The sequence below is a fragment of the Salmo trutta genome, chromosome 6, assembly GCF_901001165.1.
Source record: "Salmo trutta chromosome 6, fSalTru1.1, whole genome shotgun sequence".
NCBI lineage: Eukaryota > Metazoa > Chordata > Actinopteri > Salmoniformes > Salmonidae > Salmo > Salmo trutta.
The window spans coordinates 18,094,812-18,114,621 of NC_042962.1; the positions used below are offsets into that span (position 1 = coordinate 18,094,812).

The 19,810-nt window shown below is 42.3% G+C and overlaps 1 protein-coding gene across 3 annotated transcripts in view; it reads right to left on the minus strand.

Annotated features, from left to right (window-relative positions):
• The window catches only part of LOC115195565 (receptor-type tyrosine-protein phosphatase mu), a 310,061-nt gene that overhangs the window by 179,060 nt on the left and 111,191 nt on the right, over positions 1 to 19,810 (minus strand). For all 3 annotated transcript variants that reach the window (XM_029755546.1, XM_029755547.1, XM_029755548.1), the window contains exon 7: positions 14,948 to 15,241. In XM_029755546.1, the coding sequence (XP_029611406.1) occupies positions 14,948 to 15,241 (294 nt within the window). The remainder of the gene's footprint in view (positions 1 to 14,947; positions 15,242 to 19,810) is intronic.

The following is a 19,810-nucleotide window of genomic DNA, read 5'->3' on the forward strand; positions in this document are numbered from 1 at the left end:
AACTTAAAACACTAGGCCAAATATACACTGGAGTTTCTTACCAAGACGACATTGAATGGCCTATTTACAGTTCTGACTTAAATCTCTTTTGAAAATCTATGGCAATACTTAAAAATGGCTGTCTAGCAATGATCAACAACCCATTTGACAGAGGTTGAAGAATGTTAAAAATAATAATGTGAAAATATTGTACAATCCAGGTGTGTTTCTTACAGACTTACCTAGGAAGACTTACAGCTGTAATCACTGCCAAAGTTGATTCTAACATGTATTGACTCAGGGGTGTGAATACTTATGTAAATTAGGTATTTGTGTGTTAATAATTTTGCTAACATTTCTAAAAACATGTTTTCACTTTGTCATTATGGGGTATTGTGTGTAGATGGGTGAGATTTTTTTAAATTATTTAATCCATTTTGATATCAGGCTGTAACAACTAAATGTGTAATAAATCAAGGGGTATGAATAGTTACTGAAGGCACTGTATGTCAGAGGTTTGATGGTCAACAGAGGCAGTGGTAGCCAGAGGGGCTAGTCAGTGGCAGGTATTAGTGGTACAGTATGTGTGCTATGCGTGTTGGTTGAATGCACTGGGTCCGGATTCCGTAGCACTTCATACAGGGGGAGATGGCCTGGTTAGGTCCTGACAAAACTCTCCCCCAGCCCCCTGTCTTATCATTCACGTCACTGGGCGAAAAAGGTCCATATTTTACATAACACATTCTTGATATTCTAGAGAACACAGACCATTTCCAGTGCATATTTAGAGTTTTGTGGATTTGCACCATATCGTGACAAATTCTGAATCCAGACGTGTTTTCTAGACATATATGATATTGCGATTACTCTGAATAACACACATGGACATTTCCTATGGCCGGATATGAACTCATTCAATGTCCTGAGATAAGTGACATCTTTATTTCTCTTCATGATGACAAATACTGACTGTATACATTGCATATCTGTGTTCTCAGCAAATTTGAGGCATTAAGCTATATAGATTCCAGATACGCTTCTCTTGGCTGAGGTTCATATCCAGATCTTGATATGCCTTTTGATATGCTCAAAATAAGGATGATTTCTGATGCATTTCAGCACATGCTTAATCATTTGTCAAATATAAAATCCATATTTTTCTTTCATGCGCACATCATTTTTGGACTCATTAGATATCCTGAGGGGCCATATGTTGACATCTTTTTTTCCTCTATATGATGACAAATACTGACAGTAGGCCTACATAGTATATTTTATTTTTTTCTCAACACTTACAATGCATATGCTCTTGACTGTTGGTCCATATCAGGATGCTAAATAAGGACAATTTCTGATGCTTTCGAGGACATAATTTGACAAATATTAAATCCATATAATTCTTTCAGACACTAGCTTGTTGTATAACATCTACATAAAGGCACACACAAACTGCAAGCTAAAAGCACTGTAACTGGTAGCCTAGCAACAAGAATCACATATTTTCTGCTGTGGAGTTCCAAGTGTCATTTTTGAATTTGGGCGCCACAAATGAGTTTGTAAATAGTGTGTGGTCGAACTGACAACTGGAGAAACAAAGAAATGAGAAGTAAATACCTCAAAGAAGTTCATGCTAAAGTGAATAGCTAATTTTAGATGTTTTATTTTATCTTAGTAACTAGAATCAAAAAACCTTAGCTAATTTGTCCAGCAGCCAGTAGTAGGGCTAGCTAGCTAACAAATAACATTTCCTTCCCTTCAGTGATTTTTTTTACCCCCTTATCAAGCCTCAAGGTCACAACTAACGTTTTAAAACATTTGGGCATATTTTGTATTACCTGTTAATATAAGCTAGTTAGCTAGCTAGCTAACGTTAGCTAGTTAGTGTTAACTAGCAACTTGGCTAGCTAGCTTGTTCCAGTTATCCTCCTCCTCATGAATGAAGCAGGTAGAGTGGCTACCTTGTGGTATGCTTATGTGAAATGACAATATTTTCTTTCAATATCAACACAATTTTGATTTGTGATTTATGCATTGACAGTTGAGTGCATCACAGAAAAACACCACATTGGGTCTGGACTGCGAAAGACTGCCACTGACGACACAATCTCCACCCATTGTCCATAACAAACAGGGCAGGCAGGGGTATTGAGTGCATTTTTTATTTTCTGTTAAAAAATAAAATACATTTTTAGCAAAGATTGGCCTATGTTTGCATCTTTACAGAAAACGTGTTGTGATTGGAGGTCTGGATTTGCTATGCTGCATTCTTTAAATAGAAATAGCAGGGATGTGCTTTAGATTAAATATGACAAGGTTTGCTTTTACGTACCTTGTAGCCTACACCTGAATATAGTGCAAATGTATGCTCAGTTATGTCACCTTCATGTGAAGAAGCACAATGACTTTTTTGCTCCTGAACAGATAAGATAATTTGGGTGCTGGACATTGATCACAAATAGGATTTAGCCCATTTTCAATCAGACATGAGGATGAATATTATACATGTAAGAATATCTATTGAAATGCTGCATTTTTTGAGAAATATATATATATATATATATATGATCAGGTAATGATTACAGATATGATAAATTTATGAAAGTATGTGGATTCGTTCATGCCTAAATTTAGGCTGGACACATGAGATTTTTTAACAATGCTTTTTTTTCCTGATAAAAACTAGTTCATTGCATCCGCCGTGGAGCCTAGTTTCATAATATTACAATATGTCCCAGCTTCTTGCCGTAGTTTTGAAGTAATCATGAAAAAGCAGGCCTTATTTTAGGGGATTTTTCACCCTGTCAGCACCGTGGCACCAACTCGCCTTCCGAACGTTCTTTTTCCAGTTTATTGTTCTACGTCACAATGCCTGCTTTGCTATTGTAGGCAATGAGACCTGCCCACGTTGTTTGTAGTTAAAATGTAAACAAAAAGCTGGCTCATGGAACTCTGATGTCGTCCCATTGTTTACTAAAGGAAAACACAGGTATGTCTGTCTATTTTGCCAAATATCTCGCAATGTGTATAGTTAGACTTTTTCAAATTGGACACCATTTTAAACATGATAATCTCCTCTTTCTAATTATGTAAGGCTGGGAAGCGTACTCCGTTGCCCAGAAATGCGCTAGCCCATAAATACCTTTTGGCGAAATGGAATTCTAAGCGTCACTCAAGTCAAAACAGGCTCTGCGAACGTTCGATTCCAGTCATTTGCTATGGGCTCACGCTATTGTTCCAGCTTAGCCAATGTTATTTTGCAATTTTTCAGCCTTGGGTGAATTTTTACACGTTCTATTGTCCAGCCTACAAAGTATAAAGAATTAGATATGTCAGCATGTTGACACATAACCTTTCCGGAGTTATAATATTCTATAAATATGTAAGCGGGTGCACTCACATCAGGGGTGTATCTTGAAGGGATCTCACCACGATATCTCCCTGGACTCATACAGTAGCAGGGAGATTTCTGAAGTCCGGATTGGATGCATGTAGAAACTGTCCCATTACTGAGAATATCCTAGCTCAATATATGAAATTATGGACATGCGTATCTGGAGCACGTCTACTCCTTATATCCAATAAAATGTCAGAAATATATCACCAGATATTGACCCTTTTCGCCCAGTGGATCTTCTCCTTTAAAATAACTGTCCAATGAAAATGTCACTTTTAAAAGTTTATATTCTGTTAACTCATCACCACATAATGTTGTTGACTCATATTATACTCGCATTTTCTGACCAAAGCATCAATTGAAGAAAGAACAGCTAAAAAAAAAAAAAAACTCAAACTTGTATCTCAAACAGACCGTTTCAAAAATGCTTGCTATTTCCTCAGAGGATGATGTCATGCTCCTGAGGAGGATGAGCTGGCCAATCAGCGGTCTACTCGCATTACTATCTTTAGCAACCGGTATAAGCCTGTTGGGGTACGCCCATACCATTCCAACACAGAAAAGCTGCTTTTTAATATACTTAATTACAATTTTTTGGAAGGAAAACTATTTCACTCACATTGTAATTAATTATAAGTGATATTTCATAGAAATCTGGCAACACTGGACAGTTACTTTAAAAGAGCGCCACTTATCTGAAACACTTCAGTGAGCAGGCCTTTCTAATCGACCTGGCCCGGGTATCCTGGAAGGATATTGACCTCATCCCGTCAGTAGAGGATGCCTGTTTTTTTTTTTAAATGCCTTCCTCACCATCTTAAATAAGCATGCCCCATTCAAGAAATTTAGAACCAGGAACAGATATAGCCCTTGGTTCTCTCCAGACCTGACTGCCCTTAACCAACACAAAAACATCCCGTGGCGTTCTGCATTAGCATCGAACAGCCCCCGCGATATGCAACTTTTCAGGGAAGTTAGAAACCAATATACACAGGCAGTTAGAAAAGCCAAGGCTAGCTTTTTCAAGCAGAAATTTGCTTCCTGCAACTCAAAAAAGTTCTGGGACACTGTAAAGTCCATGGAGAATAAGAACACCTCCTCCCAGCTGCCCACTGCACTGAGGATAGGAAACTCTGTCACCACTGATAAATCCACTATAATTGAGAATTTCAATAAACATTTTTCTACGGCTGGTCATGCTTTCCACCTGGCTACCCCTACCGCGGTCAACAACACTGCACCTCCCACAGCTACTCGCCCAAGCCTTCCCCATTTCTCCTTCTCCCAAATCCTGTCAGCTGACGTTCTGAAAGAGCTACAAAATCTGGACCCCTATAATCAGCCGGGCAACACAATCTGGACCCTTTCTTTCTAAAATTATTTGCAGAAATTGTTGCAACCCCTATTACTAGCCTGTTCAACCTCTCTTTCGTGTCGTCTGAGATTCCCAAAGATTGGAAAGCAGCTGCGGTCATCCCCCTCTTCAACTCTTGACCCCAACTGCTACAGACCTATATCTATCCTACCCTGCCTTTCTAAGGTCTTCGAAAGCCAAGTCAACAAGCAGATTACCGACCATTTCGAATCCCACCGTACCTTCTCCGGTATGCAATCTGGTTTCAGAGCTGGTCATGGGTGCATCTCAGCCACGCTCAAGGTCCTAAACAATATCGTAACCGCCATCAATAAGAAACAATACTGTGCAGCCGTATTCATTGACCTGGCCAAGGCTTTCAACTCTGTCAATCACCACATCCTCATCGGCAGACTCAACAGCCTTGATTTCTCAAATGATGCCTCGCCTGGTTCACCAACGACTTCTCTGATAGAGTTCAATGTGTCAAATCGGATGGCCTGTTGTCCGGGCCTCTGGCAGTCTCTATGGGGGTGCCACAGGGTTCAATTCTTGGGCCAACTCTTTTCTCTGTATACATCAATCAGGTCGCTCTTGCTGCTGGTGAGTCTCTGATCCACCTCTATGCAGACGACACCATTCTGTATACTTCTGGCCCTTCTTTGGACACTGTGTTAACAACCCTCTAGACGAGCTTCAATGCCATACAACTCTCCTTCCGTGGCCTCCAACTGCTCTTAAATACAAGTAAAACTAAATGCATGCTCTTCAACCGATCCCTGCATGCACCTGTCCACCCGTCCAGCATCACTACTCTGGACGGTTCTGACTTAGAATATGTGGACAACTACAAATACCTAGGTGTCTGGTTAGACTGTAAACTCTCCTTCCAGACTTACATCAAACATCTCCAATCCAAAGTTAAATCTAGAATTGGCTTCCTATTTTGAAACAAAGCATCCTTCACTCATGCTGCCAAACATACCCTCGTAAAACTGACCATCCTACTGATCCTCGACTTCGGCGATGTCATTTACAAAATAGCCTCCAATACCCTACTCAATAAATTGAATGCAGTCTATCACAGTGCCATCCGTTTTGTCACCAAAGCCCCATATACTACCCACCACTGCGACCTGTACGCTCTCGTTGGCTGGCCCTCGCTTCATACTCGTCACCAAACCCACTGGCTCCAGGTCATCTACAAGACCCTGCTAGGGAAAGTCCCCCCTTATCTCAGCTCACTGGTCACCATAGCAGCACCCACCTGTAGCACGCGCTCCAGCAGGTATATCTCTCTGGTCACCCCTAAAGCCAATTCCTCCTTTGGCCGCCTCTCCTTCCAGTTCTCTGCTGCCAATGACTGGAACGAACTGCAAAAATCACTGAATCTGGAGACTCATATCTCCCTCACTAGCTTTAAGCACCAGCTGTCAGAGCAGCTCACAGATTACTGCATCTGTACATAGCCCATCTATAATTTAGCCCAAACAACTACCGCTTCCCCTACTGTATTTATTTATTTTGCTCCTTTGCACCCCATTATTTCCATTTCTACTTTACACTTTCTTCCACTGCAAATCTACCATTCCAGTGTTTTACTTGCTATATTGTACCATGCCCTTTTTTGCCTTTACCTTCCTTATCTCACCTCATTTGCTCACATTGTATATAGACTTATTTTTCTACTGTATTATTGACTGTATGTTTGTTTTACTGCATGTGTAACTCTGTGTTGTTGTATGTGTCGAACTGCTTTGCTTTATCTTGGCCAGGTCGCAGTTGCAAATGAGAACTTGTTCTCAACTTGCCTACCTGGTTAAATAAAGGTGAAATAAATAAATAAATAAAAATCTTCCCTCACTCACCTCACATACCTCAGTCACCCTCACTTCCCCCACACACTTCCCTCTTTCCATCCCAAGTTCTCCTCCTTTGTCCCCACATCTAGCTTATCTTCTCCCCGTTCTACATCCTATTGAAGTTTAACTCCCTTGCTCGCTCTCCTTCTCCCCCATTTGAGATTGAATCACTCCTAACTGTCCATAAAGATGAAATTACTAAAGCACAGTAGATCGTTAAGGTCATATTCATGTTAGGATGGTTCGGCTTTTCCTGTCTGTCTTGTAGCTCCCAGCACTAAGAGATCTCCTCTTTGCTAACGACTAACTGGACAAAACACAAGCTGCCTTTCTGTGATTGATTCACTTCTGAGGAGGTTGTTGACAAACAACCCCTCCCAAACAAACCCCCTCATGCCTGTCTTTTCTAGTATTCTATCACTGAGGTGGGGGCTGGGCTCCTATAGGAGAGAAGTTGAATAAATAATGAAATGCTGATTTACGTAAATACAATTGAGCAATTCTACTCTCATGAGTACTTGCGGCTACATAGCCTCTCTAGCCCATAGGCTGTAGAGAGTAGAGCGTCAAATCAAATACAATTTTATTGGTCACATACACATATTTAGCAGATGTTATTGCAGGTGTAGCGAAATGCTTGTGTTCCTAGCTCCAACAGTGCAGCAATATCTAACAATTCACAACAATACACACAAATCTAAATGTAAAACAACGGAATTAAGATATATTAAGACGAGCAATGTCGGAGTGGCATTGACTAAAATACAGTCGAATAGAATACAGTATATGCATATGAAATTAGTAAAGCAGTATGTAAACATTATTAAAGTGAGTAGTGTTCCATTATTAAAGTGACCAGTGATTCCATGTCTATGTATATAGGGAAGTCGCCGTACCAGGCGGTGATACAACCCGACAGGAAGCTCTCAATTGTGCATCTGTAAAATTCTGTGAGGGTCTTAGGGGCAAGGGCAAATTTCTTCAGCCTCCTGAGGTTGAATAGGCGCTATTGTGTGGGTGGACCATTTCAGATCGTCAGTGATGTGTACGCCGAGGAACTTGAAGCTTTCCACCTTCTCCACTGTGGTCCCGTCAATGTGGATAGGGGTGTGCTCCCTCTGCACAGCGCACTAATGAATTTAGCATTAGCCACCTAATGAGCTAGCAGCTAATGTAGCAGCACCTCCAGTTAAAAGCAGTTAGCTGTGAGACTCCTCAGAAAACACCAGAGAAGTGCATCTACCTTAGATGCTAATTATTAATTAGAGCTGTGTTTGACTGGAATTGAATAACAATAAATAGTAGTGCTGAGTGATTAACCAATTGAATTGACCGATATCAGTTCAATTACTTGAATTCCATTTACAGTACCAGTCAAAAGTTTGGACACACCTACTCACTCAAGAGTTTTTCTTCATTTTTATTATTTTCTACATTGTAGAATAATAGTGAAGACATCAAAACTATGAAATAACACATATGGAATCATGTAGTAATCAACAAAGTGTTGAACAAATCTAAATATATTCTATATTTGAGATTCTTCAAAGTAGCCACCCTTTGCCTTGATGACAGCTTTGCACTCTTGGCATCCTCTCAACCAGCTTCATGAGGTAGTCACCTGGAATACATTTCAATTAACAGGTGTGCCTTGTTAAAAGTTCATTTGTGGAATGTCTTTCCTTCTTAATGTGTTTGAGCCAATCAGTTGTGTTGTGACAAGGTAGGGGTGGTATACAGAAGATAGCCCTATTTGGTAAAAGACCAAGTCCATATTATGGCAAGAACAGCTCAAATAAGCAAAGAGAAACGACAGTCCATAATTACTTTAAGACATGGTCAGTCAATCCGGAAAATGTCAAGAATTTGAAAGTTTCTTCCATTGCAGTCGCAAATAGCATCAAGCCCTATGATGAAACTGGCTCTCATGAGAACCGCCACAGGAAAGGAAGACCCAGAGTTACCTCTGCTGCAGCCCAAATAAATGCTTCACAAGTTCAAGTAAGACATCTCAGCATCAACTGTTCAGAGGAGACTGCGTGAAATCAGGCCTTCATGGTTGAATTGCTGCAAAGAAACCACTACTAAACGACACCAATAAGAAGAAAAAACTTGCTTGGGCCAAGAAACACGAGCAATGGACATTAGACCAGTGGAAATCTGTCCTTTGGTCTGATGAGTCCAAATTTGAGATTTTAGGTTCCAACTGCAGTGTCTTTGTGAGATGCAGAGTAGGTGAACGGATGATCTCCGCATGTGTGGTTCCCACCGTGAAGCATGGAGGTGGTGGTGTGATGGTGTGGGGGTGCTTTGCTGGTGATACTGTCAATGATTTATTTAGAATTCAAGGCACACTTAACCAGCATGACTACCACAGCATTCCGAGGCGATACGCCATCCCATCTGGTTTGCGCTTAGTGGGACTATAATTTGTTTTTCAACAGGACAATGAACCAACACACCTCCAGGCTGTGTAAGGGCTATTTGACCAAGAAGGAGAGTGATGGAGTGATGCATCTGTCATGACTGTCCTGATCAGGTCAGGGTACAGGAGACCACCACCCTACAGATTATCTCCCAAACCCCCAACAGAGGAGGAGAGATCTAGGGGTCTGAAGATGTGGGGGTTTTATGACACCTCATGCCCATAATAAAACTTAGGCCACAGAGAAATTCCTTTGTCCTAACAATGGAGAACTGGCCTCAGAACATTAAACATGCAATAAAGGGACTTTGGAACAATGGTTTCCGTCAGCCACAATGGTGGTTATGACGAAAAGTGGAATATTAAAATGTATGTAACTTTTGTATTTGTTTTTAAAGGTTAAGAGATGACGTTATTATGAAAACATTGTACCTTTAAGAGTTTTCCCCGTATGTGCCTGATGTTTATACATTGTACGTTGAGTGGAAAATATCCAAATCAAACAGAATGTTTTGGTAAAGATGAAATGTGAAGTTAGTGTCTAAAATCGGATTTTTAGCCAAATCTAAGCCTTGCCCCCTTTACTTGGTCCGCCCAGAGAATTGCCCTAAAGGCGGTTACACCCACTTCTGACCCGAGGGTATAAGACAGGAGAGTGAAGAATTAACATAGGAGACTATTGACCCCAAGCTGCAGCTAAGGTCTAACAAAGTCGACGAACCCCAAAACGAAACACAAGGTTGAAGACAAAGAAATATTTTTCTACACGAGCTACGGACGAGTAGCTGTGTCTAAGCGGGTGAATTCAAGCCGAACCACCCAGCCTCCACTCTCCATTGAATCGTGGTATCGACCCCGTTCGGGCCGAAGCTGTGAGCTCTGAGCTACAGAGCTGTCTGTCCTCAGAAGACCCCTTTCAGATCAAGGGCGAGGGATCAGACCATTTAGCCAAGAAGGACACTGACATCGTGAGGACAACCAGAGAGTTGCGCCGGAGAAGTGCGTCATTTAGAAGCCTAAACGACCCACGCGGAGCTTCCCACCTGAGACCTCCAACACGTAATTACATCATTATATTCTGACCCATAAGAGCGGCAGTTCGGGGCGAGGCTAGTTAAATAAGCATGTCTGACAAATGAACCCAAATGTATATTTCTCTCGTGTACTTCCTTTATTTCTCTCTCTTTAAAATCCCCATTTTGGGTAACAAGCGCCATAGTGTGTTGGCCCGTTATACTAAGTCCTAATCAATAGCTAGACTGTGTTTTGTGTATGTGTATTTTTATCATCATTTTAGCTTGCTAGTAAATAAATAATCAACTAAGATTGGTGTGGTAAATTCAGTGGTAAAGCCCGGGTCCGTGCAGATTCCCGGATTGTACGACGTTCAGATTATGAGACTGTAGAGGAAATTGATTAATTTAGCGACTGTTGTAATCGATATTCTGATATCCTTTGAGTTAATTTGGGAAATAGAAACTCAATCAAAACAATGTTCCCATGGTGCCCCAGGTTAATGAGTTAATAATTGCTTGATTCATTGCTTAATTCATTTAATCACGCAATTATAAACCGTTAATCATTCGATGATCAGCAGTCGTCACATTGACTAATACAACGTCACGACACATCAGATGACGTGGCCTCCACAAATCACCTGACCTCAACCCAATTGAGATGGTTTGGAATGCGTTGGACCGCAGAGTGAAGGAAAAGCAGCCAAAAAGTGCTCAGCATATATTGTAACTCCTTCAAGACTGTTGGAAAAGCATTCCAGGTGAAGCTAGTTGAGAGAATTGTCCCAGAGTTGACCGGGTTAGGGGAGGGTTTGGCCGGGGTAGGCCATCATTGTAAAATAAGAATTTATTCTTAATCAACTTGCCTAGTTAAATAAAGGGTAAATAAAATTAAGGAATGCCAAGAGTGTGCAAAGATGTCATCAAGGCAAAGGGTGGCTACTTTGAAGAATCTAAAATCTATGTTGATTTGTTTAACACTTTTTTGGTTACTACATGATTCCATTTGTGTTATTTCATAGTTTTGATATCTTCACTATTAATCTACAACATAGGAAATAGTAAAAATGAAGAAAAACCTTTGAATGAGTAGGTGTGTAACTTGACTGGTAGTGTAGTCCGGGGGAGACATGCGAGCCCAACGGGCTGTTTCTCTAGAGAGAAATAAAATAATTTGTATATTTCTGTTTTTTTGTATGTGTTGTGTTCATAAGAAAGAATTATGGAACGCTGGGCTGAACGGAGTAGTAGTTTTCTTTGAGCAAATATTCAACATAGTCCAGCATGAAAATATGGTAATTAACAACAATGACCATAATCCATTGCACCTGTTCTTTTCTGGCTTGGATACAGGACATGTTTGTCCTCTACAAATAGAAGACAAATTGTGCAAGCTACTTTTATGTCTGTTATAGATTATGGGGATATTATTTACATGCATGCTACGGCATCAACACTTCTATCGCTGGATGCTTCTTATCCTTGTGTACTTAGGTTTATTACGGGTGCTAGCTACAGAACTCACCACTGTGTTTTATATCAAAATGTGGGTTGGACTTCGCTGTCCGTGAGACGAGAACAACATGCTTTCGTGTTTGTCTATAAAGCACTTCTGAATAAGCTACCTTCTTATTTATCATCCCTCATCAATATTAGAATTAGAATTCCTAAAACCAGGTCGAAAGCATGGATTACACTTGAGGCCCATGCGATTTCCACAGAGTTGGGTATGGCTGCCTTTTCCTGTTACACTCCTTGCCTATGGAATAGCCTGCAGACTAAACTTAAACTTGAGACTCTTGTCCCTCTTGCTCATCTTAAATATTTATTGGAGCATTTTTATTTTTGTATTGCTTGTAACTGTTTGGGGTAATGCAAGTTCTTGTGCTGTTAGGGGAATAACCTGTGTAAATGTAATCTGTTGCAGAATTTTTTTGTGTTATCTGTGATCGTTTTGTTTGTCTTGTTTAGTTTTAATCATTGTACCTAAACTGTATGTGTAAACATGTATACGCAGGGCCCAGCTGTAAAAGAGACCTTGGTCTAAGTCTGTGTTCCTTGTTGAAATAAAGTTATAAAAAAATACACTTTTAAGCATTATACGTTAGGTTAGATAAACACAGACCACATACGCTGCCGCATGAGAGAGGAATGCAGAAAACACTGACAAGAAAGAGGGATAGAGAGTTCATGAAAGTATGCTACTACTTTGAAGAACTGGTAAAATGATTGTCAGACAGCTCTGAAGCACACTTAGGCAGGCTAACCTAGCTTAATAGGATGACTAAAGACAGTACTGTATGGGGAGAACATAGATAACGTTAGATGGTTGTCTGGCTGGCTGATACTGCCTGAGCAGAGATGAGATGATGACTTTAAGGAATGAAAAATTATAAAGTCATAAAACTAAGTAATATACACAACTGAAATATTTTATTATTTATTGAAATTTCCTATTTCTATGTGTGGACCTGACAGAAACAACTGAATTGGCAATTGAATGTTCAGTATGTTTGGCTTTGGCATTTCCATTAAAAAGCCCTAATAATTTGAATGTAATTATTTCATAATGCATTTAATATATATATTTTTTTAAATATCGAAACCGAAATCCGTAATATTTTTTTTTATAGTTGAACTGAAACCGAACCAACCTCAAAAAGCACTAATTGCTCAGCTCTACTAAATAGGACTACCATTTGTGGTAGGATTTTGGGTAGGACACTATCTGAAACTCTGAATGGGAGGCTGATCTAATTGTTTTTGTATGGAAATCTATAATTAATCTTGATATGCCTAATGGGTATTGGTCAGGGGGTGTGGAGTGAGAAGAATCAATTCATAATTCCTCTAATGAAATGTGTAATTGATTAAAATTTGATTTGATTTAAATTGAACGGCTTTGTGAGAGCGACTTTGTCTCAATTAAAAACTGTTGAACTGCTCTGAAAATAGTGGTTATATGGGGGGGTAAGAGCAAGGGAACAACCCTCCTCTGAAACCTTTAGCAGCTCAGAGACAGTCAGGGAAATCAGATATAAAAACGTTTCATCCTCCACAGAGAGGAAGCGCTTTTAAGACGAGACATGTAGGGCCATCCATCACACTTGTGTCACTCCTGGGTCAGTCAGCCTCCCCTCTGCAACCACCTCCATCACAAAAGAGAGGAAGCAATATATCCTCTTCCCAATCCCAAAAGAGCTGTGGATGGTCCGTTCTCCCGCCTGATACTGAAAACGTGATGTCTTGTCAAACTGTCACCAAACCACAGAGAGATAACACGTCTTCATTCACGTATACTACCGAGCCTCACATACCAAGCCCTGATCCTATCCAGCACCACACTCATGTTCATGGTAGTCCAGAATTATAATACACAATCTAATGTATGCTTGCATATCATGCTGATAGATGTTGCACATCCCTTTGGGATGGAATGTTAAACACTTGACTTAAGCCAGAAGGTATGCTTTACTGTGATGGAGGCACAGAGATTCCGCTCTTCTCCTGCAGTCAGACGCTCTCACATTCCTCACATCCCATCAGCCCCTGTGGTCACCTAGACAGACCCAGACCCAAGGGGAAATGAAGCTGTGTGTGTGGGTGGCTGATCCGATCCTGTAGGTTCATGCTCTACAACATTCGCAGAGTACGACCCTGCCTCACAAAGGAAGCGGCGCAGGTCCTAATCCAGGCACTTGTCATCTCCCGTCTGGATTACTGCAACTCGCTGTTGGCGGGGCTCCCTGCCTGTGCCATTAAACCCCTACAACTCATCCAGAACGCCGCAGCCCGTCTGGTGTTCAACCTTCCCAAGTTCTCTCACGTCACCCCGCTCCTTCGCACACTCCACTGGCTTCCAGTTGAAGCTCGCATCTGCTACAAGACCATGGTGCTTGCCTACGGAGCTGTGAGGGGAACGGCACCTCCGTACCTTCAGGCTCTGATCAGTCCCTACACCCAAAGAAGGGCACTGCGTTCATCCACCTCTGGCCTGCTGGCCCCCCTACCTCTGCGGAAGTACAGTTCCCGCTCAGCCCAGTCAAAACTGTTCGCTGCTCTGGCACCCCAATGGTGGAACAAGCTCCCTCACGACGCCAGGACAGCGGAGTCAATCACCACCTTCCGGAGACACCTGAAACCCCACCTCTTTAAGGAATACCTGGGATAGGATTAAGTAATCCTTCTAACCCTCCCCCCAAAATAAAAAAATAAATAGATATAGATGTACTATTGTAAAGTGGTTGTTCCACTGGATATCATAAGGTGAATGCACCAATTTGTAAGTCGCTCTGGATAAGAGCGTCTGCTAAATGACGTAAATGTAATGTAAATGGGTGGAGGGTGAACGGCCAGACACTGCAAGCCCCTAAGGCCTGAACCTGAGATCCATCCATGACAATTTAACACACATTCCCATGGTTCACGTAAAGTATTGACGTCTGCCCCATGAAACAGGTAGTTTAGAATGTTGAGTATGAGTGCATGGTCTTTGCCAGTAAGTGTACTGAATTTGTAGAATGTGAGTATCTAAAGTATTCTTCAGATGTGTAATTGCATAACAAGTTAAGTATATAGTACCCGGGCTATTCATTTCATGACGGTGTCACTTTATCAAAGGGCCCCACTGCAACTGACTGTACATTGCGTGTAGCTAAAGTGGTGTATGTATTGCCCCACTTACCACTCCCATTCAAGTAAATGTCAATGAACAGCCGTAAGTAAGCACCACTGTATAGCGACAGGGTCCAACTGTATAATGTATGATTGTGCTGAAAATAGTGTGGCATTACACCAAGTACTGTATAACTGCTAGTATGTAACTGTACACCATAATGTATTACACAGAGAAAGGGCCTTCTCCTACTCTAATGGTGTGTGTGTGTGTGTGTGTGTGTGTCTTTGCATTGGACTCACCAGCACACTTGGTCTTGGCCGTCAGGGGGGGTCCGGGGGCCCCAGTTCCTCCGTCCAGGGGCCGGGTGAGCAGCACGCTGATCTCGTACTCCGTGTCGGGGTCCAGGTGGCCGATTTTGTGCGTGGTCTTGTCCACGGGCTGGTTGTCGATGAGGCTTCCCGCCACCGTGCGGTACTCGACCTCTCGCTCCACAATGGGCCCGTCACCATTGATGGAGTTGGCGTTGAGCTGGATCCACAGGTAAGTTGCACCCACGGCGGTGAGCTGGGGCGGAGCGATGGGCACCGGGGGCTCTGGGGGTCAAAGAGGAAGAGATTAGGGTTAGATGAGGAGTCTTAAATGGTCATTTCAATTGGTAGATAACTGCTATGTTTATCTACCAAGGTTAAAGTAACTGTCCAGTGAAAATCTCACTTTTAAAGGTTTATATTCTGTTAACTCATACCCAAATGACGTAGTTGACTGATCCTATACTCGTATGTGGCAAAGCATAAATAGGAGGAGAAAGAAAACCCCTCAAAAAACCCACCTCAAACTTGTATCTCAAACAGACTGTTTCAAAAATGCTTGCTACTTCCTTATAGAGGATATCTCATGGAAGAAAAACTATTTTACTCATATTGCCATTAATTACAGGTAATATTTAATAGAAAATTGGTAAAAACAGGCCAATTATTTTAATACTTTATAATATATGAATTATTTTATCCCCAGAGAGACTATATACACTGCTCAAAAAAATAAAGGGAACACTAAAATAACACATCCTAGATCTGAATTAATGAAATAATCTTCTTAAATATTTTTTTCTTTACATAGTTGAATATGCTGACAACAAAATCACACAAAAATAATCAATGGAAATCCAATTTATCAACCCATGGAGGTCTGGATTTGGAGTCACACTCAAAATTAAAGTGGAAAACCACACTACAGGCTGATCCAACTTTGATGTAATGTCCTTAAAACAAGTCAAAATGAGGCTCAGTAGTGTGTGTGGCCTCCACATGCCTGTATGACCTCCCTACAACGCCTGGGCATGCTCCTGATGAGGTGGCGGATGGTCTCCTGAGGGGTCTCCTCCCAGACCTGGACTAAAGCATCCGCCAACTCCTGGACAGTCTGTGGTGCAACGTGGCGTTGGTGGATGGAGCGAGACATGATGTCCCAGATGTGCTCAATTGGATTCAGGTCTGGGGAACGGGCGGCCAGTCCATAGCATCAATGCCTTCCTCTTGCAGGAACTGCTGACACACTCCAGCCACATGAGGTCTAGCATTGTCTTGCATTAGGAGGAACCCAGGGCCAACCGCACCAGCATATGGTCTCACAAGGGGTCTGAGGATCTCATCTCGGAACATAATGGCAGTCAGGCTACCTCTGGCGAGCACATGGAGGGCTGTGCGGCCCCCCAAAGAAATTCCACCCCACACCATGACTGACCCACCGCCAAACCGGTCATGCTGGAGGATGTTGCAGGCAGCAGAACGTTCTCCACGGCATCTCCAGACTCTGTCACGTCTGTCACATGTGCTCAGTGTGAACCTGCTTTCATCTGTGAAGAGCACAGGGCGCCAGTGGCGAATTTGCCAATCTTGGTGTTCTTTGGCAAATGCCAAACGTCCTGCACGGTGTTGGGCTGGACGTCGGGCCCTCATACCACCCTCATGGAGTCTGTTTCTGACCGTTTGAGCATTTGTGGCCTGCTGGAGGTCATTTTGCAGGGCTCTGGCAGTGCTCCTCCTGCTCCTCCTTGCATAAAGGCGGAGGTAGCGGTCCTGCTGCTGGGTTGTTGCCCTCCTACGGCCTCCTCCACGTCTCCTGATGTACTGGCCTGTCTCCTGGTAGCGCCTCCATGCTCTGGACACTACGCTGACAGACACAGCAAACCTTCTTGCCACAGCTCGCATTGATGTGCCATCCTGGATGAGCTGCACTACCTGAGCCACTTGTGTGGGTTGTAGACTCCGTCTCATGCTACCACTAGAGTGAAAGCACCGCCAGCATTCAAAAGTGACCAAAACATCAGCCAGGAAGCATAGGAACTGAGAAGTGGTCTGTGGTCACCACCTGCAGAACCACTCCTTTATTGGGGGTGTCTTGCTAATTGCCTATAATTTCCACCTGTTGTCTATTCCATTTGCACAACAGCATGTGAAATGTATTGTCAATCAGTGTTGCTTCCTAAGTGGACAGTTTGATTTTACAGAAGTGTGATTGACTTGGAGTTAGATTGTGTTGTTTAAGTGTTCCCTTTATTTTTTTGAGCAGTGTATATTTACTCTCTAGGGGCTTTCATTCATATGGTTCCAGGAACTGATATTACATTGCAAAATGTGTTCTGTTTCTTGATGATTCACCTTGACTCTGCCATACAAGGGAGATGGCAAATAGCACCCTGCGCTAAACCTGCAGTGAGCGTAGATAAACACACTAAAACTATGCAAATACCACCGTTTTTTCTCTGCAAAAAGAACAGAATAGAGAGCAACATTCTCAATTACATCCAACTTGAGTCTGTAGAGAAATAGAAAACATGTTAGCATGATATCGGAAGCTTAAATCTTAAGTAAGAGCAATTAAGTGATTGTAGTGGCGGTGCCTCACACAAAGCCGGGAGTAACGGGCTGAAGCGGAGAGCACGGTGAAACGGAGAGAGATCAAAAGCGAGGTAATGAGTTAAACCAATTAATTTCCTGACCTTCGCCGATAGAACAGCCAACCTGAATCCCATTACTCATCACTCCCAACGGTCCTGCTCCATTTCTCCCGTGACCCATTTCAATAATCTCCCTCTCCTCTCCTCCACCCATCTCTCTTTTCTCTTTGTCTCCCCGAAGAGACCTCTGAGAAGGATTCATTTTGCCAAAGCCAGTCTATCGTGTTCAATCGTCGACGATAAGACAATGAGACAATTCCTGTCCATTGTGAGGGTGAATGTTTTTTCACCGTTTTTTTTGGTCTGTTCTATGACTAAGGGCCAGGGGTTTTTTCTTTGTCTGGTCTAGGGAGTGACAGGCTAGACTTCCATGGACGTGTGACGCTGTCCTACAGCTATGACTAGTAAGTACATGTCAGCATCATCATGTTGGGTCTAAACACAGCCCAGTGTTGGCCTTTGAAGTTTTATATGGCCCCTCTCCTCTCCCTCTGTTCTTGCGTGATGTGTGTCTCACACGAATGGGACTATCAATCCTTCTGTCACACACATACACAGCTAGTGACTTGCCCTGTAATTAGTCTTTGCCCTGATGATAGCCTGTCTGACAGGCCAGTCAGGTGTCCTGGTGACTGTATGACTAAGTCTGAAAACTCCGGTGCATTTATTAGCCCTAACGTAACTAAATAGATAAGACTTGGATATCAGTCTGAGTGACTCACGTCCCTGTGAGGATTTTATCTTAGAAAAGTCCAGTTGAGTTCTCCAGGTTCTTTCCAATGACAGTTTTTTTTATACAGAAGGTGCATATGAGGACATTCCCTAAATATAGTATATTCAATTACAGATGTAGGATATTAATTTGACCTATATTGTCACAGCAAAATAATCCTACAGCAACAGGATTTGAACAGTGAGTCCATAATGTTGCTTGATAGCTGGCCAAAAGTAGGCTACATGAAAAGTGCAATACTGTTGATTTAACTTTGTGTGAGTGTGGGTTTTCAGTGAATTTATGTAAATCGCAAAGCTCATCTGCATTTCCTGTGGTGTAGGAAAATTGTCAGCAACAAAAGAGTGATCAAATTAAGATCCTACACCTGTATTTAACAGTCATCTTATTCCCATACAATATTGAGCCATCAAGACTAAAAAAACAGGACCTCAGAGTATTTCGTCGCCGCTGGAGGTGTGTGTAGTTCACACAGACACACCATGTCCAGGGCCGCTGATATCGATTGGAACCAGGGAGAACCCCAATTACTGGTGAAGTAATGGCTCATCCGTCTTCCTGGCAGACTGGCTGGGGCAGGTGCAAGCCTGGCCTCATAACGTGTCACCTTTCTATGAGATGGAAAGGACAGAATGTCTGTCTTTGTCTGCCCAGGGGCCGTATGTCTCACAGTAGCAGTGCTGATCTAGGACCATTTGTGACTTTTAGATTACAATGAATGAGATGGACAGGTAGGACCTGATCCTAGATCAGCACTCACTTTGTGAATTACAGCTCCAGACCGCTGTCTGTAATGTGTCCACAGGGGGGTGAAGCCTGACTCAATTGTGATTTACACTCATCAGGATATTGTACATCCTGGAGTCAATGAAAGTCTCACACCCACCCACCCACGGGTCGCTCGTCTTTTCAGTTCGCTGCAGCTAGCGACTGGACTCAAACTGAACAGTTTTATCTCGATCTCTTCAAAACCTCAATCACGGACACTCTTACTGACAGTTGTGGCTGCTTTGCGTGATGTATTATTGTCTCTTCTTGCCATTTGTGCTGCTGTCTATGCCAAATAATGTTTGTACCATGTTTTGTGATGCTGCCATGTTGTGTTGCTACCATCCTGTGTTGTCATGTGTTGCTGCCTTAGGTCTCTCTTTATGTAGTGTTGTCTCTCTTGTCGTGGTGTGCGTTTTGTCCTATATATATATATATATTTATTTATTTATTTATCCCAGCCCCCGTCCCTGCAGGAGACCTTTTGCCTTTTGGTAGGCCGTCATTGTAAATAAGAATTTGTTCTTAACAGGCTTGCCTAGTTAAATAAATGTAAAAAAAATGTTTATATCTCTCACACACACACACACACACACACACACACACACACAATGGCTGCCCACCTGTTGACCTTCCCTGCATATCACACCTCTTCCTCTGTCCCGTTCACACCACTCCATACATATCAGACCTGGGTTTACA